This window comes from Zychaea mexicana, assembly GCF_025766255.1.
Source record: "Zychaea mexicana strain RSA 1403 chromosome Unknown BDB00scaffold_20, whole genome shotgun sequence".
NCBI classification, from domain to species: Eukaryota; Fungi; Mucoromycota; class Mucoromycetes; order Mucorales; family Lichtheimiaceae; genus Zychaea; species Zychaea mexicana.
In genome coordinates, this window is record NW_026516683.1 from 426,379 (window position 1) to 451,386 (window position 25,008).

At 41.5% G+C, this 25,008-nt stretch overlaps 6 protein-coding genes across 6 annotated transcripts; 5 read left to right on the forward strand and 1 right to left on the reverse strand.

Moving 5' to 3' along the window:
- The first annotated feature begins 783 nt into the window (after positions 1–783).
- On the forward strand, positions 784–5,704 carry BDB00DRAFT_813821 (uncharacterized protein). The gene is made up of 9 exons (XM_053122797.1): positions 784–972; positions 1,060–1,225; positions 1,339–1,547; positions 1,655–1,970; positions 2,052–4,453; positions 4,538–4,594; positions 4,664–4,895; positions 4,984–5,209; positions 5,306–5,704. The coding sequence occupies exons 1-9, from the start codon at positions 916–918 to the stop codon at positions 5,658–5,660; spliced, it is 4,020 nt and encodes a 1,339-aa protein (XP_052981827.1). The 5' UTR covers positions 784–915; the 3' UTR covers positions 5,661–5,704.
- A 3,211-nt stretch (positions 5,705–8,915) lies between these two features.
- On the forward strand, positions 8,916–9,789 carry BDB00DRAFT_786355 (uncharacterized protein; the record flags this gene model as incomplete). The annotated part of the gene is made up of 4 exons (XM_053120605.1): positions 8,916–8,971; positions 9,047–9,330; positions 9,484–9,666; positions 9,755–9,789. 4 exons carry the CDS (start codon positions 8,916–8,918, stop codon positions 9,787–9,789), a joined length of 558 nt encoding a protein of 185 aa, XP_052981828.1.
- Positions 9,790–12,003: 2,214 nt separating this feature from the next.
- Positions 12,004–14,867, forward strand: BDB00DRAFT_813825 (uncharacterized protein). Its single transcript, XM_053122798.1, has 4 exons — positions 12,004–12,347; positions 12,444–12,656; positions 12,719–12,885; positions 13,039–14,867. The coding sequence occupies exons 1-4, from the start codon at positions 12,340–12,342 to the stop codon at positions 14,544–14,546; spliced, it is 1,896 nt and encodes a 631-aa protein (XP_052981829.1). The 5' UTR covers positions 12,004–12,339; the 3' UTR covers positions 14,547–14,867.
- A 97-nt stretch (positions 14,868–14,964) lies between these two features.
- Positions 14,965–16,524, reverse strand: BDB00DRAFT_760072 (Metallo-dependent phosphatase-like protein; the record flags this gene model as incomplete). The annotated part of the gene is made up of 4 exons (XM_053119185.1): positions 14,965–15,268; positions 15,398–15,987; positions 16,063–16,266; positions 16,330–16,524. 4 exons carry the CDS (start codon positions 16,522–16,524, stop codon positions 14,965–14,967), a joined length of 1,293 nt encoding a protein of 430 aa, XP_052981830.1.
- A 1,135-nt stretch (positions 16,525–17,659) lies between these two features.
- BDB00DRAFT_813827 (uncharacterized protein) lies at positions 17,660–17,980 on the forward strand (the record flags this gene model as incomplete). Its single annotated transcript, XM_053122799.1, has 3 exons — positions 17,660–17,663; positions 17,702–17,798; positions 17,887–17,980. 3 exons carry the CDS (start codon positions 17,660–17,662, stop codon positions 17,978–17,980), a joined length of 195 nt encoding a protein of 64 aa, XP_052981831.1.
- Positions 17,981–21,799: 3,819 nt separating this feature from the next.
- On the forward strand, positions 21,800–24,255 carry BDB00DRAFT_927457 (uncharacterized protein). The gene is made up of 9 exons (XM_053128882.1): positions 21,800–21,912; positions 21,973–22,168; positions 22,239–22,421; positions 22,498–22,613; positions 22,690–22,852; positions 22,945–23,051; positions 23,331–23,605; positions 23,691–23,836; positions 23,914–24,255. The coding sequence occupies exons 1-9, from the start codon at positions 21,863–21,865 to the stop codon at positions 24,067–24,069; spliced, it is 1,392 nt and encodes a 463-aa protein (XP_052981832.1). The 5' UTR covers positions 21,800–21,862; the 3' UTR covers positions 24,070–24,255.
- The last annotated feature ends 753 nt before the right edge of the window (positions 24,256–25,008 follow it).

The following is a 25,008-nucleotide window of genomic DNA, read 5'->3' on the forward strand; positions in this document are numbered from 1 at the left end:
AGATTAGAGAAAGCTGAGGGAGCGTTTGAAAAGAGGGAAACGCAACCTGTTGTTCATCATGCATCTTGAAGTCTTCTTTCCTTATTTCGGATTCTGTCTGTTCTTTTCACTGACATCACATATTAAGGGCAGCTTTGATAACCAGTTTCAAAAGTTTTACATTCGAAAATATGAGCGTCAGTAACAACGACGAGATAATACTTACTACTATTTTCGTCCCAGGGAATTTAAGAATAATTAGGAGAGAGAAGCTATTTGAGATGAAAACGAGCAGATACATAATGGATTATACTGATAAGGCTATTCAATGGCAGGAATGTTTACCTTCAGACCTACAAACACCAGTCTATTTGAGAGAGAGAGAGAAAGAGCTAAATGAGAATATAGTGAGCTGATCCATATTACGTTCTATCCAACTATCATTGCTAATTATAACAGGCGCTCTCTACTAATAGTTGATAACGCTCGACACCTGAGAATATGCGGGCAAGAGGCGAGTGTGCCATTGTTTAAATGTGAGCGTGCAAAAGCTTAAAAAAACGAGAGCTTAAGGGATGAGCAGTGTGATCCTGCAAACCAAATGGCAGAAGAGAAGTTTCACTATTATAATACATCGATGGTGTTAAATGTATGTATTTTGTTAGTGTGCTTAAATCGAAATTACGGACAGTGTCGAAGAAAATGGGGCGTGCCAATATATAAAGGACGCGCATCAGCACGCTTTCGTTCTCCAGACATCTAGTTGCCTATTTCCTATTCGTTCTAATCCGCCAATCAGCGTTGTAGTGGTCTAGCGGAGAAAGCCTCGTTTGTTCTCTCCCGCACCAAGTTTTTGTCGCGTTCATTATCATTCTCGTGGTCATTCGCAACCTTACTCCTTTTTTAATCGCGCGCGTACCACCTTGACGAAAAGCTATGAACCAGTTTGAAGTGCTCGCTACTGATGCTGAGCCCGCAATGAATGAATCCGAGGTAATTTCTATTGCCACTGGTTGCCCCTAAAGCAAGTTTGTATACAAGATCAAGCATTAATATATTTTCGGATCAATGCGTTCAAAGGTGTTTCGATTCAGCAGTTTGGTTCCCGATGCTAGAGTAACACTTCAAGAAAAAAAGCCAGATTCAGACGAATACGACCGATTTGATGTTGGAAGATACCCTCCTACGGTATCGCTGCTCGTGTGTTCATCAAAGTATGGATACTATGTTGCTGCGACTTTGGAAGGTTCGAATCTTTGCTCAATGCTTGCTACTTGGCTCATGTCAACCAATTGTGTATGTGTAATGCTCTTTAAATTCTAAACAGTTGAGCGTTTTTCCGTATGCTTTACGTACTAGGGTTTGCATTTGGATCAACCAAAGCTCTACGAGACACGATCAAGGCATTAGAAAAGGGATCGACTGGACCTCTTAACGACAAAGTGCTGGTGCCTATTGCAGAAGGCCCGGTACACCAGCTGCGCATCAGCGCCGATCAATCACAAATCATTGTTGCTGTTGCTGGTGGTTGGATTTTGACCTATAATGCTAAAGATATCTTTAATCAGGTTTGTCTATTCCTATTTATACTTTTCTGCCAAATAAATCAGGCAAGAGTGTCTTTTGTGGAGTATTAACACTTTTTTTGTGGATTTGCATAAAAAACCGATGTTAGAAAGAAAATACCAAGCCGGTGGCGTCGTTCCAACTCGAGTCGGATGTACTGGACTTGAGACCAAATCCTGACGTTATGCCCGAGCTCGCTGCAGTTATTCTAAAGGATAATACATGCAAACTCATCGATCTGCGCTCGGGCTCAACAACAGTTACTCTTGGTGATGATATTACTGCCGTGTGTTGGTCCCCTAAAGGAAAGCAGTTGGTGTGTGGTCGGAAGAACGGACAGTTCGTACCATTTGATGTCGAAGGATCTCAGAAGACAGTAATCGAGTTGCCAGAAGAATTGCAGAACAATGATCCTCCACCTTATGGTAAGCTGATCTTATGAATAAAGTGACTTGTGAATTCTATGGATAAAAGAGAGATACTTATGAAGAAAACACGGGTCATAGTTCTCGGTCTTCTATGGATTCAACCCAATGTGTTCTTGGTGGTATATGGTAAAAGCGAAGGAGCAGACGAAGTCGATCCTTCTCACGTCGCGTACATTGTTGATCGCAAATCCAGGACAACGGGCGGATTACAATATATACTACTTGACGACGTTACTGGTGTTTTTGGTGATGAGCGAGGTCCCAAGATGTTTATGGAGCTGATCCCCAACTTTAGCAGCGACATGAAATATGCAGCCATCTTGGGCAACGCTGCTTCGACGGATTTCTCTGTTGTCGGTCAGGATGAGAATGGCGACTGGGCCACATACATTTTGCCCGAGAATGGATTGGCCATTATGCCATTATCGGATAATGACATGGACACCTATCCTGTCGGTATGGCACTGGACTTTTCTGTATCAGAGGAACTGCCACCTTATGATCCGTCCGTCGATACTGAAGGTGTCAAGCCCCTGCCGGCTCTGTATTATTTGAACGATGAGGATCATATGGGCGCATACTACTGTTTTCAGGAAACGCTAGCAAAGAATGGTGCCAAGTATACCGGTATGGTCAATGCGGAGGATGTGCAAACGGCAGCAGTTCCTGAGCCATCATCATCAACAACGTCGACAACAACAACAAATGTAAAGGAATCCATACAGGACCAAGAAGAACCAGCACTTACAGCAGCTGCTACGCAAACACCTGGGCAACAGCAAGAGCTAGAATCGACGGAACAGAAAAACAACGTACCATCTAATTTCTCATCCAGCCCATTTGGTGCCGCCTTACAACAACAAGGCGACAACACCAACAGTGGCTTTGGATCATTTGGAAGCCCAACTACATCAGGCAATACTAGTGGTGGATTTGGAGGTAGTAGTTTCACGTCGTTCCGCAATTTGGGTACGGCTACACCAACGTCGTCAATCCAAGCACCCAAGTTTGGCAGTAGCACAATTGGTGCACCTGCATTCGGATCAACCAGCTTTGGACAGCCTCCTGGTGACGCGCCCGTACAACAACAAAGCTTTGCCTCACTCGCCAAGAAGACCACTCCTACTGCCGCAGCACCGAGCAACTTGATGGGCTCGGGTAGTTTATTTGGCGGTGCTGGCGGTAGCTCAAGCACACCCACTTTCGGCTCTTCCAGTTTTGGTGCTACTTCTGAAACTCCAGCCTCATCAACGCAAAACCAAAGTTTTGCGGATTTGGCAAAGCAATCCAAACCTGGCGCTTTTGGAACAGCAATATCAACGACACCAAGCCTTGGATCCACTGGTTTTGGTCAAACCTCTTTTGGTCAGACAGCTTTTGGATCTGCTCCAGCGTCATCAACTCTTGGTAGTGGTGGGTTTGCATCATTAGCGAAGCAACCTAACGCACCTTCTAAAATCCCAGTTCCGTCCAGTAACTCGTTCGGCAGCGGGTCTTCATTTGGCAATACTTCACCGTTTGCGAAGACGACAACGTCCACACCTACGTTCGGATCAACAACTTCATTTGGTGCAACTCCACCTTCTGAAAAACCTGCAGCCGCTGCACCAGAAAAGTCAGTCGAGCCAACACCAACACCCACGCCGTCTGCATCCGAAAAAGATACCACACTAAAAGAACCAGTCGCTGCAGTCAAAGAGGAAGAATCAGAAACCGATAAGCTGCCTGCTCAACCAGTCGTTGAACGTGAACAAGATGAGAAGGAGAAAGAAGAACCAACAATCAAGGAAGAAGCACAAGAAGAAAAGAAACCCGGATTTGGTGGTTTTGGCGCCTTTGGATCCGCCCAAAAAGAACAGGGAAAGCCTGGTGTATCGACGTCGATTGGGTTCGGATCATTTGGATCGGCATTGGCCAGCGCTGCTGCTACTACAACGACGAGCACGCCAACCACAGCACCTAAATCTGATCTGCTTGGATCGAGTACAACCGCTACAGCCTCTCCCACAGTTACAGCGTCAACAGAGGGATTTTTCGGTAAAGCAGCTACACCATCACCAGCTTCATCAGAAACCATCACAGCCAAGGCAGAAGAGCCAGCACCACAAAAAGCATCTACGAGTTTATTTGCTGGCATGAGCTCTAAGCCATCAGCCCCCGAGGCAAAGCCTGCTGCTTCAACCAGTTTGTTCAGTGGTTTAAGTGCACCATCAACACAAGAGCAACCACCAAAAACTACAACAGCAGGATGGACGTTTGGCGATGGTTCAGCGGCATCCCCTGCTGCGCCTTCCACACTTTCTAAACCTGTCGAACCTGTAGCTGCAGCAGCAAAGCAAACATCCACTTTCCCAACATCTTCGCCAGCATCTACATCCAAACCAAGTACAGCAACAACAGCAACCAATGCACCTTCTCAGCCTGAGCCCCCCAAAGACGCAAAAGTCGAGCCAGAAATGCCAAAGCTTACTGCTAAAGATGTAAGTAGTTCTCTTGTGCTCGGCGAATCGAAGGGTGAGAGCTTGTGTCTTGTAAACTTGCTAACTATTTTACACTCCCTGTAGGGCATGGCGCAAGAATTCGAACGGGCATATCATACCATCAACATTGCATTGAAAAAGGTATTAAACCATGCAACGTCACTATTATTTACCGCTTCCGTAGTGACTAAATTAAAACAACTCTTTTAGCTGGCAATGCGGCAAGACGAGCTCGCAACGCAAATACAACAGCAACAAAAACAACGACCTTCTGCTAAGGGCATGCGTGACCTAGGTGAATCTTTGGAATCATGGCGTATAGCCGATGCTCAAGATATCGCCGGTATCATTGAAACTATTGTCCAACAAGCCAAGGAAATCGAGCCACAAATTACTGAGCTATCCAAATCAATTGAATATTTTCAGGATGATCTCGAGAAACGTAAGTCTCATTAACTTCGGTTGTTATCGTGAGCAGAACAGGATAGAAAAAGAGATTGTAAGACTTAAATCGCACAAACCGTCGATAGTGGAAGCAAAGAATAAGGTGATCGGAGAGTTGAAAGACAAGGAAAGTGATCCCGTGCTTGAGAAGGAATTAAACAAGCGAGGCTTGGATCAAGAGGTGGCCAAGAAATGGGACCGGATCCAGAGTCGAACCAAAGAGTATGGCGACTTATTAAGCGACTTGGAAAACAAAATTCATGACGCAAAGAAGCGCAACAGGTCGCCTATTACGCCAGCTCATGACGCTAAGTAAGTCGGAACTACTGCAAGAAATTGGATAATGAAGAGTAGAACTGGAGAATATATAAATGTACTGACTCCATCTGTCTGCCTTGTTTGATATAGACCCCTGAGTTTGTACGCATTACATGTGGTCCTTCGCGATATTGAATCCAAACTACGAAGCAAGCATGACCAACTCCGAGAAATTGAAAGCCGACTGGCCCGTTTACATTTTAAGGACACCCATGCCAAGGCATCCAAAAGTTCTCGTCGAATCACCTTTGACGATGATGATAGCAGTGATGAAGATGAAGTGAACCAAGAAAAAGAAAAGGAGCCGGCCACAGCCTCAGAAGGAAAACCATGGTCCCAGCCCGTGGTGGACTATACCATGAAGCACCTCCGACGAGAGCGATTCTTGGATAAATTGCATCACTTCCAGCAGTACCAAGAATACACAACTATTGTCAATAACTGATCAAAGCAATAAAAAACACAGATGTCAGCACGATTGTAAAGAAGAACAAATTGAAAAGTTCATGTTGTCGAATGCTCTCTAGAACAAGCGGGTCCTTGATATTCAAATACGAGTTATCTTGATTACATCAATTCGAGCTATACGAACAGCTAGCAAATCGAGATAAAAAAGAAGATTTAAGCACTTGAGTGCCGGTCTTATTATACCAGCATAGTCATTCCAATTCGGCAGCAAACTCTTAAAGAAACAAAGCAATCAACCTTACATATTTGTAGAATCACTTTCAGAATTCGAAATTTCTCTCGGCAAAAAGAGTCGTACTATTTTAATACTGGAGTTAGCTAGTACGTATCACATGAAAAGAGATGAGAATGACATCGTATGATATGTGATGCACTTTCGAGCTAATTTGTTATTGGTTGAAAAAGCCCTGATCTGGTTAATTTTGACGGTATAAACCTTCTGAAGGCTTATTATGCGATCTAGTGCATGTAAGGTATTTTCCTCACGACATTCTCTGGATATGTGTATGTGTCAAGTAAAGAAAAACTTGCCACCATGAGCTCTACATGTAGAGAAAAGAGGATTAATCTCGGTACAAGACTCGAAAGTTTTGACGGCCTAGTTGAATCGAGACCATTGTTGAATAACTTGAAAGACGCTTTGTACGTTATTTAACATGGAAATGATAGACTCCGTCGTGCATCTATTTCCATCTGTGATGTAGAAGTATACTTTAATAAGACATCCCCGTTAGAGGTAATAGTCTGCGATGCAGCTTATGCTAAATAGAGACGGTGGTGGTGAGGCGGGTAACTTAGTACAGTATCATGCTTGAACCTCACCATCTTCCTTGTTGGCTTGGCCTTCTTTATCAATGATCTTTTGAAATCCCTCAATAAAAATGTACGTATACTTAAAGGAGCCTCGGCGAAAATGTGTGCAGTGTATTTTGGAAGCGCTTTTAACCGGGTCGAACGAGAATGGGAAACTTTTCTGTATTTTTATATTTGGGCAGAGAAGATATTACGAGCAAGGACATATACCTCTCACTTGTGTATAAAGTTTATAGCTGAAAAGTATTATATTATTTTGCACGCAATTTCATAAACTACCCTGCATCCTCCATAGAAAATAAAGTGATGACATTCAACAATCTTCTTTATTGATATACTACTACTACATACTATTATATATTGCACGTGAATATCCCTGAAGAGGATCTTTATTAAACAGTAGCTTAGCGGATTTTTACATCTGTATATATACATTTGCTTTGATACTGGTAATAATGACACTACCTTTTATGACAGTACGTGTGCTAATAGAGTAGTCGATCGATGCCAATTGCTTTCTATTGCATACAGTAGCAGTCGTGTTATGATGACACCGTCTTTTTCTTTTCTTTCTCAGTTTACTCCCCTTGGAGCTTTTTTATTTATACCTTTCTTGTTCTATAGCCAGAATAGTCAATGATTTACGATATCGCTTATCTATAAGCTTAGAATGCGATGAAATGTCACTAGTCAAAGAAAGGAAGACAGATACAAGAGCGAGTCATTTTCATCATCTCATGGTCCGGTTCTTTTATTTCTGTATGGTGCGCGTCACCAAGGATCGAAAATTTTGGAAAAGGTGCATTAGAAATTCTTTATTGGGACTTACGCGACTCTTGATCATCACTTCCATAATCGATAATGATATTATTGTACAGAGGAATAGCAGTATCATCTGGCATACGCATAGCAATTTAAAAAAATCCAGGTTCTTTGAAAACATTATTAGCAGCACGAGCTTTTTGGCTGGCTGCACGCTTTTTGAAGGGGAGCTGCACAAAGTCAATCCCTCGCGAAATTTTTTAAGGCACAGCCCAAGGCACTGTTACTCGGTTAAATAAAGTCCCGTGGTTACACAGTGCTTAGCTGCTCATCGCGCTCATCCTTGGTGTGCCAAAATCTGAAAAAACCATGCATTTACATATGAATCTTGCCTAAACCGACCAACTTTGAGGCCTTATTCCAAAAAATTATTTTATGAAAGAAAGAAACTTATGGATTGATTGGTTCAAAAATGTTTAGATTAGGAAAAATAAGCTCTCAAAAAATAGGTAAAAATTATCGATCCTTGGTGACGCGCCCATACACAGCAACGGATCCTTCTTCGTACATGCAGTGTTGGCTTTTGCCACAACGACTGCAGGATTATGGCTCCCACATCTTTGTCAATAGATTACTAAAAAACTACCAAGCACAAAGAGCATCAAGTAGCCTTATCCTTAGCAATCCGTTGTCTTGTCTTGTCTTGCCGTTCCTTTGCGTTTGCTACCTTTCGGACGTCTATAGTGGCGCTCCAAGGCCCTGTAAGGTTCCACAAGACCCAAAGGGTAATCTGAGATTAGTAAACAATTTTTTTGCCTAGGCGGTCAGTGTTTTATAAAAGAGGTGACAACAGGCGTAAATGGAATAGAGTCAGGATAGCTCGCTTTTCGTTTTTCCTAGGAAGGCGCTGCACCTGTCCCTTCGAACCATGACCGTTTCTATGTGATACCGGTTTGTGCACGCAAGGTTTTGCAAAGTTGAATCCAAGAATCCGTTATGCGTGGTCACCAGAGTTTGACAAGCAGCAGATGAAGGAATAAAGATTCGCGTAAGTATATACCAGACAGGTGTGTCCCGCATACACTACTGTCATGACAACCATGATTGCAGTGGTTACCGGGCTTGGCTTAGAGACTGTACGAATTCTATTAGTCACAAGGCACTTTTAAGGTAGACCAGTGCTTCCTCAGTGGTGTCTGGAACGGCGACGTTGTTTGTGCCAGTACGAAGTGCTGCGAGCGCCTTTACACCCCTTTCTTGTAAACTGGGTCAGGTCTTCCGGTTTCTGTGCTGTTCAAAGCTTAGTGAAAGTCCGTAATATTTGGAAGGATACAAGAGCACCTGGAAGGGCCCTCTTGATCTGGAAGGGCTGTATATCCATTCTACGTTGGACTATGTGTATGCAGTGACACACAAATGGATATGTGAAATTTTAAGTATGAGTCGCTTGATCAACCAGCCAGTGTAACCGAATTCGGGACATCAGGAAAAAGACAGCAAGAATTCCTTTCTTTTCACGTTCACTCTCACTTTCCTTTACTAACAAAGCATAATGTCAACTGATTCCGATCAGCAACAAATTATTAAAAAAGGAGAACAATGGGCTAGCGAAATTCAACGGAAATTGTCCCGATTGACTGCAGAAAAACTTCTTCAAATGGAAGAGATCGCCAAAGATCATATAAGTTGGTTTGAACAACACGATACGGCAGAGTAAGCACTTGTTTATCCTCTTCTTACCTTGTCAACACTTGACTAAAAGCAATTTCCTTGTTTATACTGATGCAGAAAGTTACTCGAAGCGAAAAAGCCATACCATTTCAGCAACATCAAACGCGCCGATAATGGCAGGAACACCAATAACGACACCAAGAGAACACAGTCTTTAACGGATCGTCGCCGTGGCAGTAGTAGCAGCGATGGATCCATGAGGACAGCCAGCGAAATGAACGACGTTGACAATCAGGATACTGATCGGGTCCATTTAGTGCAGGCATCGCGACACCATATCACTACCGCTGCCAACAACAATAATAATATGCGTATGAGTAGCAGCTTCCACCGTAACTCGGGTAGCTTTATACTACAACCACGGTCTAGCTACAACAGCAACAACAACAACAGGATTAGCAAGTCTAACGCTACTACTACTACTACTACTACTGCGAGTGCTGCTAGAACGTCGACGAAGAAAAGAGTAACAATGTCAGCATCATCGTCAACAGTGACAACAACGGCAAGCAAAGAAAGCAATGGAGAATCGGATAGTGATGGCATGGATTCGGATTTATGTCCAACAAACATACCTGAGTGGGCGACTAGTCCTGAATTAATGGAAAAGTTGAAGTTTCAGAAACCGACAGATGGTGACAAGGTATTTGGTGAAATGGTTCCCATGGAAATTTCAGGTAACTACTAGAAACAAGAGGTTGTGCAAGTGTGCAATTCAGAGATATTATAACGAAAGAAACAACTAACATTACATTCTATACATAGTCATCTTTGGCAACACCGTCAAGAGCAAGCCATGATCATATATATCCACCTGCTGCACTTCTCAATTGTACTGTCTTCCTTCCCTAGCTATCTGCATGGCGGTCATGTCCTTTTACTCTCTGCTTCATCAACTTTAACTCATTATCTCATCCACTTGTGCTATTTCATACAAACCATCTTGCCGTCATCTTTACCTTTATCTTCATCCATCAAATTATTTCTCTCTCTCACTTTATATAAAGTAAAATGTACATATATGTAATTTGTAAATATACGATAAAACATCTCTTCTCTACTGTGCTCAGCTGAAAAGTGGGTTTCCTTCTCTCCCTCTTACTCTCAAATAAGGACAGTACGTCGTTGAATCTACCAATTTGTGAGTGTCATAGAATATGATATAAAGCTCAATCTCATTACATTCGCGGCTACTGTCTCGTGATATTGCTGCTGGTGCTCTTATACAGCGACAATTGCTAGTTTTATCTGTTGCTTTTAAGATTGCGTCATGATTTCAGCAAAAGGCTTACCCCACGGAAAAAAGATGAAACCAATCATTCATATCATGGCCAATGTTATCAGCCCATGTATACGACTTTGGATATGAACGCCGGTTTGAAGAAGGCTGGAGTCATACCCTTTGTATGATGAAGGCGATGGAACCCTTGGTTATAGAAGGATCTACTTAACAGATGGTTAGGATCGCTTGCCTAGGATAACCCGTTCGGAATTGAAGATTCGGCAGAAATACACCGCCCAAATTTTTTGCATCAGCAAGTAATGTCTATATAACCAATACTTCAAACAACATCGAAATAGCAAGGCAGGAACGCTTTGTTGAAGGAGCTGCACAGCAAGGGTCCTTGATGACGAGCAGCATTATCGATGTAGCGAATGCAGCGGAAAGATATATACGACAGGTAAAAGTCGAGCCAAGCCATGCAAACAAACTTTACTTCTTCGCCGCCATCTAATAGCAGGAGCGACAATATCTTAACTACTTTAGCTCCTTACAGAGAGAATGAAGTGGTAGAGCGATATGTACCATGAATGAAAATAACTACATAATATTTTTGAGTAAGCATGTTTTTGGAAAGAAGAACTAACCATCTTCAATGTCAGCGACAACTGCTGGCTAGAGTACTTCATTGAGGCAGAAGTTAAAAACATATGTTCAAACTCAAGTCAAAAATGATTGCTTCTCGTGGTCTCCTTATACGTAAGGATCTTGATACGTAGTCTATACTTCTATGCTACAAAGTGGGCGATGTTGATGGCACAGGAGATTTCCACACACTTTGTCGGTCATTGTAACCGAACTTATCATAAAATCGTCTATCAAATTGGAGTGGTTTGTTTTGGAGAAACCGCATAAATTACAGCAGATACCTATAATAGGCTATATTTGGTTTCGAAGGACGACCTTGTTGTAGCACATTATCCAAGTAGGATCGTAAACTTTTCTTGCTATCATTGTTATTCTTCTGCTTGTTATGTCTTTCGCCAATACAGAGTTTTATGTTTTTTGGTTTCGTACACTTGAAGTGTCTGTGAAATGAATGATATCCATTCTTGATATTGATTAGGCTAGAACCTAGAACTGCAGTGAACAGCGCCGTTAGCACAGACAGTAAGGTTGCTTGATGACACTGTTAGACTGCTACGATTTGACAAACAGCTGTTTGTTGATATGATTTCTATATAAGCATACATAGCAGAATTTCAAGGTAGAAAGACAATCTTGTTGCCAGCAATCTTGGCACTGAAGTAGCATTAGGAAATCTATATCCGGACCTTTAATTCTTGTGAATGCCTTTCTTCATGTGCAGAATTTATTATGATCTAGCTTTCTCTCACTGTTATGTACTGTCGATAATACTATCTTTTGCGCTTAGTATATCGTCATAGAACCACGCTGAAAGTTTTCCTCGATGCTGCCTTTATTTTGTGTCCAAGATAACCGAGAATATATTGGTTTGTTATCAGGCCAGCTACTACAATGATGCTAAAGTGCGACAACAACTGCTACAACAGTGTTCACTTCCTTTAGATCAGTAGGAACCAGGATTAGAACTAAAACTAGTAACGTGAGGTTGCGTGTAAATCCCTTGAACAATGATCTTGTTCAGATCACAAAACGGACGCGAATTACAAAAAGAAAAAATTCTGCGGCGGAGCAGCGGAGGAGGACTGCAAATGCTTAGAGTGATTTAAAGAGGCAAAAAAAAACTTTTTTTTTCTTTGCTTAACTTCTTTTTCGCGCTCTGTAAGCCTTCTCTCTCTTTTTGGTTTGACAGAGATTGGATCCACTCCTGATCACCGTTAATTTAAAAAGAAAGACAAAAGCAAAGTTCCTTCTTTATTCTCTTCACTCTCTGAAGCGGTTTTTTGTATCTTTGCTTGCGGTTGCAGAGCGCATATTACAATATTTAGCAAAACTGCTCAATACCCCACTTCCTCTCCCAACTCTTCTTTTTGATCTCGTTACTTCTTGTATCCGAACAGCACATATACGCGTACCTTCTATACTTTAAGCAACCTCATATATCTTTTATACACTGTACATAACGCATTTCATATAGCACTCAATGGGAGGGTAAGTCTGCGTACAGCGAAAAAAAAATTGACACCAAAAGGCACGATCTTTGAAAAAGAGATACTGATCTCGGTTTCATTTCTTCAAAACTTGTAGAATCACAGTTGCACACCACGAATCGAATGATTCATTTTCACAACAATCGTCTTTCCCACCGACGCGTCGGAAATCTGCAGAAGCACCTGTATTGACCGAAGAGCAGATCAACGAATTGCTTGTTGGCACTACTCCTACCACCACACCTGGCGGAAGCCCGGGTGGCGTCGGGTTGGAAGATTTGACAGGCGAGGTCCAGAACCTAATGTTGAGGTACAGAATATTGATTAATTCTCTCTTCGTCGAATCATATAACTAAAAGGCCCAAGCTATAGAGAGTGGCTGGATCCATGGTCGTCAGCATCGACTACCCCTTCACCTACTGCTGATCTGACCGACTTTGATGCCCATCAACTGTCCTTGCAGCTCGAAAGCTTTTTTACGCAAGATCCTCTGGAAGAAGGCTTGGCGCATTCACCATTCTACGATGAAATGACTTTTGGTAAAATATCGCTACTTGGTGTATGCTTAAGAAGGAGAGAGAAAAGAGGCAAGACGTTGGATGGGACTGGATGGATTTAGTGAGAGGGCGACCGGATAAAACACGAACCCGCTTTCATGGAAAGGAAGCTGACTGGATCGACTACTTGTTTAGTACCTGAAAACAATGCGTTCGAGATCAACGAAACATTATCGGTCTTGCCAACGACGGCAACTTTGATGCCAGAACCAGTAGAACAGTTTTTGGAGAACCAGCAACAAAGTGTTATTCCTTCAGCAGGGGAAGAAGATGTCGTCGAAGTCGAAGCCGACGATGAGATCACAATTCAAGAGCTTGACGCTACTGTACCTTTGCAGAACCAAGTGCTTCAGCCACCACCACAGCAACAACAACATCAATTTCAACAGCCTATCTCAGAACCATCGTCGCTCAAGCGACGTCGAGGCAGCAGCAGCTCAGAGAGCTCCTCTTCTTCCGAATCAGACTCCGAGGATGATGACGAAGAAGACGACAACGATGACGGTGTGATTCCGACAACCGTAGCTAACATGAGCAACCGACAACGATACTGGTCCGACTCGTCTGATTCTGATTCTGAGGACGAGAGCCCCTCTCCTGGCCTCCACCGTTCCCGTGCCTCATCACCGCTGGTTTCTAATAGCATTATGCCTACCAGTGCCTATGCATATATGCACAAGCGCCAGATTGAAGAAACCTTGTTGAGCAAGATCACGAACCAGTTGCAACAGGACAAACTTCCTGGCATTTTGGCCATCTTGTCGTCCGAAAACAATGGCGAGGATGAAGTGGAAATCGACTTATCACGCCTTGAGCGGGAGCAGTTGGTACGGTTGCTGTGCTATGTGGAAGCATGCATCAGTGAACAGAACGGCGGGCCGGCTGTTAACGTTGCAGATTATATTGTCAAGGAAAAGCAGCAGCAAGCCAAGAAGAAGCAGCTGCCCGTAATCCAGTCAGATGATTATGAAGACGAAGATGCCATTCCTCGTGCTAAGAACAGCAGCAACAGCCGTCGTCGACGTGGTGGCAATGCTAACAGCAAGAAGTCCAAGCAACAGCAACGCAAAAGACAGACGCGTCAAGAGCTGACCGAAGATATCTTGGCCGGTGACGATAGTGATGAGGATGGTTTGGCAAACAAGGAGAACGAAGATGAACTGTCCGGCTTGCGTGGTCAAGGTCCCATGTCAATGGCAGAGTTATCCAAGCATCAAGATCGAGTTCGTGGCAGCAATGGCAAAAACAGCAAAAGCAATAGCAGCCATAAGAAGAGCCGAAAACGAGTCAAGAAGAGATCGGACGATGATGCGCCCGCGGCAGTCTCGTCATCGTCGGCATTGGCAGCAGCACATATTGAAGGCAGCATTGCTGTTTCGAGACCCAAGCGAAACGCTTCGCAACGCAAGCGTCGGGTTTCGGACGACTCGGATGCAGAGGATGGTCGCCGTTCTAACAGCTCATCGGGGAGCGAGCTGATTGTATATGGTAATGAGCAGATGGACTTCAATGTCAAGGACAACCAGACGATTGTGCACCAGTCCAGCGTCGCGGCATGTGTTCCAGTTGCTGCTCCTGCTCCGGCGCCTGTCGAAGAAGAAGAAGAAGAAGACATAGATGAAGAGATTGATATCATGCTGTAAAACCCCCGCTTTCTCTCTTCATCTCTTTCACATACACGCTTGCTCCTCATGTCCCCTTGTTTATCTCTAATTCTTCTTCCTACCCTACTATATATAATCTGGCATCCTAAAAAAGCATCTCATCCACACATATTCATGACCATCACCTCTTCTCCTCCCCGAACATACTATAAACCAACCCTTTCATCATTCTGTAATTGTAGCATTCCTCTCCCTCCCTCCCTCCCTCCCTTGTCATTATATCGTTTGCACTCACAAAAAAAAGGTTCTTTTTTTTCTTTGATTTGCATTTGTTTTCCTTTTTTTGTATTAATATCACAAAAGAATAAAAAGTATATATCATTATCTTAATTACTACTTTACACGAAAACAAGCCTCCAGCCAGATTACATGCTGTTCTGTCGAAAGAAGGTATACACTACGCGTCTTTGGTCAGTCGTACTCGATCAATTTCTCGACCAATAGTACCGTCCTGCTTCGACTCCCAGTGCACCAACTCCAAAGCCTCTGGAGCGACTTCTACCGTTGTGAATCCATAGCCACGGTAGAGCACCGCAGACCAATCTGCTCGGGGCGCTGCCTCATCCACAGGGTCGGGGCCGTCGAAATTGCCTGCGTTCCCGCTAATTACCTGGTAGAAGGAGGGTGGGTTGTGGTATACTTTGCTAAGTGCCTGGTTGTTTGCCATAGGATAGCTCCGTTCGTAATTATGCCGATGTCCACTATGGTTGTGTGTTGTTTGTTGTCAGCTTATACTAGCTAGTATTTGTTTCGTTCACAACACACTCGCGTGTTCTCTCTCCCATCAGTCCCACCAACTCCGACAGCGCTTTTCGTCTTTAAAAGCCTACCATAGGTACAAGTCAATTTTATGCTTGACAAAGACTTCTTCCAAACCTGGTGTCAATCGAGTCTTGTTATCTTGCTTGGATACGATCCCATTACGCAACGTATCGGCTTTGTAGGTACAATCTTTATCATCCGCAGGCGAGCAATAGAGGGGCCGGTGCCCAATGACAACCACCCATTTTTGTTGGTGCTTGTCAAGATCTTGTTCCAACCAGTTAACAAGCGTATGCACCTGGTCTACTTCCGTGCCGTCTTGTTCAAAGAATGCCTCGGTTGATATTGATACCAGATGTAATGACTTGTAATCCAACGAATAGAGTAACGGCGACGGCGATGCGGACTCTTGATAGGGCAAATGGCTGAATCGATTGAGATAGTGTGAAAAGTTGTATGCAGACTCGTGGTTGCCGGGTGTCGTCATGAGCGGTAGACGGGCATATACGTCCTGTGCAAAATTCATGTATTCGTCACCCTTGGTGCCATTCATATCGGCCAAATCATACGCTTGGTCACCCATGAACGTCATAAAGTCGTACTTTTGTTCTTTGGCAATAGTCTTCAATATTGGCATGGACACAGCGTTTACGACGCCCTTTAAAAGCAAACACATCAGCTTCAGAAGAAAAGGCGGAAAGAAAGAAGTCTGTAAATGATATTGACAGCATACCATGTCAGCTGCGGCAACAAACTTGAATTCCGGCGTCGTATCGGGTGTATGAAATTGGTAGACCGGCGACCAGACAGTTGTTGTGCCATTATGTATTGATCCGACTTTGTACTCATACACTGTTCCTTTGGACAAGTCGTTGGATTTCAAGCTGTGAATGTGCATAAGTCGTTTGGCAGCACCGCCATCCACAAATGGGGTGCACTAATGTATGTCAAAATTAATGCATATTTCCACAAAAAAGACTAGCTCTTCTTATTTCGTTACCTCGTCGCCTGACACGGTAATTATCTCGGTATTTCGCTTGGTCTTCTTATGAACAGGCCAATAGACCAATTGGGCCTGGTCAATCTTATCGGTGGTCACAAACTGGACTCGAATGGCACTGCCTTCAGAAAGCCACGTCAAATGAACTTGTTGTGGCTCGACATGTTCGTATGTTCGATTCCAGTTCCCTGCCATATTGTACACGTCGACAAACGCCAGTTTGCCTGGCCCTCCCGGCCCGTCTCCGCCAGCAGAGACATTCACTAGGACTATACTAGATAGCAATAGACCCATGTACAGGATGGCTGTAGTACAGTACTTTATCATTGCAAATATCAAATATATGTAATAGATGGAAGTTCTAAAAAGTAAAAGAAAGAAGAAAGAGAGAGTCCCTCTCTTCTACTGAAGAGTTTATATAGGCAAGGAAATAAAAAAGGTGCAAATAAGTCCCTTTTATGCTGTGAATGAAGCCGACACAGTAAGATGATGCTGTCCAAAAAGACAACCAGAAAAGGCGTTTTTTTTTTCAGCGGTGATAGGATCATACTTGCTGTAATAATCAGAGACTTTCTATACTGCGATTGCTGCCAATTATATGCCAAGTGTACTAAGGGCTATCAAAATAAGAGAGCCAGAGAAGAGTTGGCAAGGAGGCAGAAGGAGGGAGGGGCTCTAAAGAGAAAATCTCCTATTTCGTACGTGCGTGATGTGTGCGCTATCTGTCTCCCTGGAGTGAACAAACATAAAAAAAAATGGCCTGACCGTCGTTCAACTTTAATTCTCCTCCAACTGCATATTGGTCAAGTAGCTCTATTTTGTGTGCCAAATTACACTTTGTATAAGGCTTATCGGTTAGAATCTGTATTGTCAAAATAAAGTTTGTTTACAGGATTTTTCCTAATGATTGGCAGGGCATTTTTTTTCAGAGCTGCTCGAGCGACCAAATTTTTCCAAATTTTTACATATAGGAGTTTAAACATCCGTTACACATGTCCCCTCTACTATCTTCACTCCTTCGGTGGACCAAACTTCTCCCCACACCGATTTTACAATTTGTAATTCCATGTTGCGTAGACCAAAAAAAAGTGGAAGTATAATTCTTTATGTAGACCAAAAAAAAAAAAAAACTCTACTATCAGTGATAGCAAATACTCCATTGCGACTTGTCATCAGCTGCAAGCACAAGCACTCGAGAATTACTTGAAACATTGCTGCGCCAGCTACTTCTTTACAAGAGCTGTATTTTACAGCAACATTGAAATGTATATATACTAGTAGCTCCTATGATATAGTAACAATTATCTTTATATTTTATAACCTAGATACTATGGGTCTGGAGGCAAGAAAATAATCGCAAAAACACTTCAAGACATACTGCTGGTACACGAGATCGATGCTGCGAATGAGCACATCAAACCGATGGATACTCCGGAATATATAGCCTCCCGTTCTTGTTTTAGAGGTCAGTATGCGCCTAGTTAGGGAAGATCTTGAGTCGCCCGTTGAGACAGAAGAAGATTGTGATTGCACCATTAGCCTAGCATAAGAACACAGTCCCCTTAGCAATATGGCGCTTCTCTACATGGAGCATAGCGTTGACTACGTTGTTAAATATCCAAATGACGATGACTCAGACAGTGAAGATTAGGGCGACCAAGAGCATCATATACTTTGATAAATAAAAAGCAGGACCATACTTTATCTTCTCCAATGTATCCCTATACACTTTCATTTAATCTTCTCTTTTTTTCTCTTTCTCTATACTCTTCTAATAAAAAAAGAAAAAGGATAATGTCTAGAAAAAGTTGTCAACCCTGAGTGGTAAATGGCTACCACTGGATATTATACCTCACTTACTGAACGTCACTATAAGGCAACATAATAAAAGTTGGTCTACACAAAGAACTACACTTCCACTTTTTTTTGGTCTACGCAACAAGGAATTACAGATTGTAAGGAAAAATCTGGAAATCGGTGTGGGGAGAAGTTTGGTCTCCGAAGGAGTGAAGATAGTAGTGGGGACATGTGTAACGGATGTTTAAACTCCTATATGTAAAAATTTGGTCTACGCAAGGAAAAATTTGGTCGCTCGAGCAGCTCTGTTTTTTTTCATCATGGCGCTGGGGGTCTTTTGATTGGCGGTGAGGGAAACTCCAGTGGCGGCTGTAACTTTAAATTGATGGCAGAATTATTAAATTTTGAAGGCGGCTATAGATTGTAACTCTTGCTACAACATCCTCACGACTTCTATGCACTTCAAAAGAAGCGCAAATAGAGAATGCTTGTAGGGTCGAGGATTATTGGAATTTATTATGCAAAACGTATTGGTGACTCATCATGCCATAAATATATTTTGGTACACAATCCACAGCTATATAATTTGAGCATAACAAGGTGTTGCAAAACAGTACACACAAAGGTGATTTTACTTATATATCCGGATAAGAATCATAAAAGTTAGCATATATGATGTCTCTAATATAGAGTACATTAAAAAGGTACATAAAAAATTCAAAGTAAAGATTACAGAGAAGTCCTACGCAAAAAGACATAAGCAAAGACTCATCATAAAGTTGCTCCGAACATGGACATAAAAAAAAGGTACAGCGTTGAAAGTTGAAGTTCGCCATACAAGATAGGACCGAGAAAATGGGACACATTTTCAAATTAGACTACCTGAACGAAATTGAGCTAAGAAAGCTTGAATCAGCCAAATGCAACTGGTCATATCATTAAAAAACAATATGATGAAACAAATGTATCATATAATGTGCTATTTTTTTATGGATATGAATGATTTTTACATAGTTGGTGTCGTAACTGGCGTGTTCTTTGTTTTATATATGAACGAGCAATGAGTTACAACAATGGGTTGACGAAATGTTGTGAAGTTTTAAGTATGAATACACCATCGCATTCTTTGTGTGTATAATTAAACTCCTCCATCCTATCATCATCGTGAACTTGATCTCGCCTTGCTTTTTGCTGTAGTAACCTACAAATAAAATGAAATAGCACTGAGTTTCTTTGCCAACTAACACAACCACTCGAAGCTTTGACCCTTTCGTGTTTTGTAATACCTGTCGTCAATGTACCTTGTAAGCGTAAATAGGAAGTAAATCGCGTTTTTCTTGGCCTAGCATCATTCCAATCTTGTTTCTTGAAACGATCTTATCCATACATAATAGATTGCTATAAATTTGCTATTGTCTTGCGTCCAAACAAAAAAAAGGTGGCCGCTTGCTGGCAGGACGTCCAGTATAACCCACTCTTGATTCTATATTAGAAAAAAAGTTGTTGGAATTCCTTGTAGCGAATAAAAGATTTGGGAACTATCGATTGAGATAAAACACAATCGTCTATAAACGACATTCGCATCCTTATTAATTGTTTGTGAATAGCATGTTCTCACCAGTTACTCAGGAACCTTCACCATCTATCTACGTAACGCGTCAAAACACATTCCCAAGCTACATAAAGAACGTTCTGGCGAGAAGCGTGCATGCTCCACCTAAAGACATACTACAACATCAATAACATCAAGAAGTAAGTCAAAGTTATCAATAAAGAGAATCAATAAGCAAGAATCCACGACCTTTCCAAAATAATAGCAGTTACCTTCAATAAATCGTATCTTCGTTTGACCGGAAATAAACAACAAGTACATACACAAGGTACAAACATCCTGGTCTAGAGCTGTCGTCTAAAGCACTTGGCAAGTACTGACTACTTGTTGTTCATTTCAAAGCAATGGAAAAAATCAGTCGGTCAATGTGTGGGTACCGCTGAATCAGCCGCCTACTAGACCTGCGTCCAGGCACGCCGTTTAGATTGCCAAACTAAACGATGCCCCGGAAGCACCCACGACCGACCTTGAAGCTAAGCTACACAATTGATACCATAGAAACATTAGTCTCAATCACATCAACCAACCAGTTTCAGTATCAAGAATCCACAACCTTTCCAAAATAATAGCAGTTACCTTCAATAAATCGTATCTTCGTTTGACCGGAAATAAACAACAAGTACATACACAAGGTACAAACATCCTGGTCTAGAGCTGTCGTCCAAAGCACTTGGCAAGTACTGACTACTTGTTGTTCATTTCAAAGCAATGGAAAAAATCAGTCGGTCAATGTGTGGGTACCGCTGAATCAGCCGCCTACTAGACCTGCGTCCAGGCACGCCGTTTAGATTGCCAAACTAAACAATGCCCCGGAAGCACCCACGACCGACCTTGAAGCTAAGCTACACAATTGATACCATAGAAACATTAGTCTCAATCACATCAACCAACCAGTTTCAGTATCAAGAATCCACGACCTTTCCAAAATAATAGCAGTTACCTTCAATAAATCGTATCTTCGTTTGACCGGAAATAAACAACAAGTACATACACAAGGTACAAACATCCTGGTCTAGAGCTGTCGTCCAAAGCACTTGGCAAGTACTGACTACTTGTTGTTCATTTCAAAGCAATGGAAAAAATCAGTCGGTCAATGTGTGGGTACCGCTGAATCAGCCGCCTACTAGACCTGCGTCCAGGCACGCCGTTTAGATTGCCTAACTAAACAATGCCCCGGAAGCACCCACGACCGACCTTGAAGCTAAGCTACACAGTTGATACCATAGAAACATTAGTCTCAATCACATCAACCAACCAGTTTCAGTATCAAGAATCCACAACCTTTCCAAAATAATAGCAGTTACCTTCAATAAATCGTATCTTCGTTTGACCGGAAATAAACAACAAGTACATACACAAGGTACAAACATCCTGGTCTAGAGCTGTCGTCTAAAGCACTTGGCAAGTACTGACTACTTGTTGTTCATTTCAAAGCAATGGAAAAAATCAGTCGGTCAATGTGTGGGTACCGCTGAATCAGCCGCCTACTAGACCTGCGTCCAGGCACGCCGTTTAGATTGCCAAACTAAACAATGCCCCGGAAGCACCCACGACCGACCTTGAAGCTAAGCTACACAGTTGATACCATAGAAACATTAGTCTCAATCACATCAACCAACCAGTTTCAGTATCAAGAATCCACAACCTTTCCAAAATAATAGCAGTTACCTTCAATAAATCGTATCTTCGTTTGACCGGAAATAAACAACAAGTACATACACAAGGTACAAACATCCTGGTCTAGAGCTGTCGTCTAAAGCACTTGGCAAGTACTGACTACTTGTTGTTCATTTCAAAGCAATGGAAAAAATCAGTCGGTCAATGTGTGGGTACCGCTGAATCAGCCGCCTACTAGACCTGCGTCCAGGCACGCCGTTTAGATTGCCAAACTAAACAATGCCCTGGAAGCACCCATGACTTAAACTGTTGTGGATAGTGGAAGCAATTGATAGCGGAAGTGGAAGGGTTTTTTTTTGTTATTGACGCTGATGCCAGAATAATCGGAGTATATTTTTTCAAAAAAATAAAACCTACAAAAAAAGAGTGCTTACTTTTGTACGTGTCAGCCTTTTCTTTTTTATACTTTTACATTCACTCAATTGGTTTCCTTTTGTGAAGCAATTCATGCAAAATATTTCCGATAGAAGTGATGAAACGAGCGCACGGTGTTTAAAGTAATTGTTTTTTTGATAATCATTCTATTTTTTTTTTGGAGATTCTGACACACTTTATAGGGACTACGTGCATTTCGTGGAGGAAAATTATGACAAAGAAGGTTTTTTAAGAGAATTTTACACTTTTGGTGGATGGGAACTTGAAGAGCGTTCTATTGCAGAAAAGCAATTTCAAGCTGTTGTCGGATCTTTGTTGACTCAACCACAACACACGTGTTACTCATGGGCGTTAGAAATCGTAACCGATCGGTATGCCGTAAGTAAACATATTTTTTGTTTTCTGGTCATCTTGCTATGAGCTTTTATTTATTGGTCGTATTGTATAGATACTCAATTCAACGGATACTGAGAAATACTGGGGAGAGCGTGCCATCGCAGGTGAAGTGATCAGAAGAACCGAAGAAGGGGTCGCCAAAACAAGCCAACAATTGTTCAAACGAAAAACTTACGACTTGCGTGATCGAAATTCTGTTAAACAACCACCACAACAAAAACGTCGACACGCCGAGGTATGTTTATTTTCATTTTTTATTGGCACTGTGCTACCAGATAAGAGGAGTAATATATTATTACACCTTTTTTTAGATCGAGGAAAATGATGGATTGCACTTTGATGGCTTGGATTCTTCACTTATGACGGTGATTTCAAAGAAAGCGGCAAAGGAAGAAACTGAAACAGTTAAAGGGAGATATAAAAAGGCGTATGTATCATTTCTAGATAATAATTATGTACGATGAGCCTATGGTAAGGTGTGCTAACATAAAATCTATAATTAGCATTTCAATGAATAACGTTATTGATGTTTTGGATACCTTAAAAGATGGACAGCTTCATACCGCAATCAAGGACGATAATATTATTAACATGATCATCGAGTCACTATCATTTGATCCAAAAATAAAACTCATTCAATGCAGCGACATGACCATGATCGTAAAGGTAAAAAAGAACATGTTGTTTATAATTTGAGCTGCGTTACATCTTCTCTATGTGTTACATCGTTTCTAATCTGTGTGATTTAATGTCTTTAGGATATCGATTCAAACAAAAAAGTCAAGAGGGCTCTGAAGAAAATATACAATAATTTAGTCAACAGCAAGGGATCGCAGGCGTTGGTAACACGTTTATTTTGTCATGTGTACGTAGATTGGTTTTTTACTCATGTTATTAAGCTATTAAGTATGACGCTAATGACTGTTTAATAGTGTTGAACTTCATGCATATGACAACCTGGTTTTTCCATGCTGGAATCATTGAATAATTATCTGAATGCTCTTACATTGTTAAAATTTGGGGACCACTTATTGAAAAAACCATGGCGGGTACTGATATTCTTACTCAATGGTAGATATTGGCTTTTATTGATTGGGTGCAGGTCAGAGTGCATAATCGCTTACTTTAACTTTATCAATTTTAGGGGCGACACTGTACCTGAGAATTTTAAAGGCAAGAACAACCAACAAATTAAACCCAGAAAAATGGATTTGAGGTTGATGTGCATGGCAACCGATGTTGGTTCCGCCGACTTAGGCGTGGGGGAGTTTGCGAAATCGATCCAATCCACCAAGTATCTCACTGACAAGGCCAAAATGATAGTGTGCAACAAAGCACAGTTGAATACATTTGTCAAGATTTTGAAGCCGACGGAAGAAGATATTAAGGAATTGGCATTGCCCATGGTACAAATAATGGGTATGGTTATAGTTTATGATTAAAAAAACTTTTTTGCCTCTTGCTTCATTGATTTCTAATTTTCCCAAGATATTTAATCGAATAGGGTTGCAGGCAGAAGTCTCAACAATAAGACTGGTTTCAAGTGGAGCTTATGTAATTCAGAAGGTGAGAACGTGCACTCTTGATGGAGATCCTACCAAACTACCTACATCGATGGAATCAGTTGTCCAGCTACTTCATTGTGTCAAGGTAATTTCTTTTTATTTTGCTCTATTTCAATTTATTTTCTTTTATTTCAGGACTAGTAGTTCTGATTCTCCTCTCAGATGCTAGCTACTCGTGTCAAGTATAAATTGGAATCTTTCACGAAATGCCCAAATCGCAAAGCAAGCATGGAATCATTTACCACTGCAAATACCACGAATGATACATCTACTACCAGTTGGATCAGAATTATCAAGGAAACAGGACTCAGTGAATAATATATTGAACAAATCAGATATTCATGAGAGAATGTATATCATAATAAAAAGTCTAGCAGTTGCTATATGAGTAAAATGAGGTGATGAATAAGAAGAAACCATAAGTCACTACATTTTTTATAAGTAACAAATTTGTATGTTGTCACCCCACAAACGATAATAAAATTCTCTCTCATTCACAAATCTCTCCTTTTCTTTTTTTTCCAATTATTTGAGAAAGCTGATCTTGTTGTTTTGTTTGTATAAAGTAATAATTTATAAATAGCTTTTTTTATTATTTTGGCCAGGTATATTATATGATACTTATTGATATAACAATCAAGATGATGAAATCGTAGCAATCATTTGCATATTTCAACCTTCATTTAAGCAACTATTAGAGGGGGACAATTGCCATCGCTATACATGTCGTATAAGGCTAGGTTGGGAAGCAACCAAAAGGATTGTAGCAATCTGACTGCTTGCTGAAACTAACTAATTTCTTGTGCTTCTCCATCCAGTCAACATACTGTATAAGTAATATAATACGAAAAAGTCATGCTGTAATGTAAATATCAACCTCCCCCTGCCTCACTTCGTTCGGCTAAATGAGCCCCTTCGTTTCGCAGTGTTCGAGAAGCAAGGCTGTATCAGAATTTTTAATGTTATCATTGCTAATTATATAGAATTATATCTAAAAGTTTAAATAATATATTGTTATTTTGTATCATTTATCACCCAAAACCCGGGCTATTCTAATGACCGAAACACATAGTACCAAAAAAGGGTAACTATTTTTATCTCGTAAAGGGCCTTTTCATTTTTACTATGAGATGTATATTTTTTAATGATATGACCAGTTGCATTTGGCTGATTCAAGCTTTCTTAGCTCAATTTCGTTCAGGTAGTCTAATTTGAAAATGTGTCCCATTTTCTCGGTCCTATCTTGTATGGCGAACT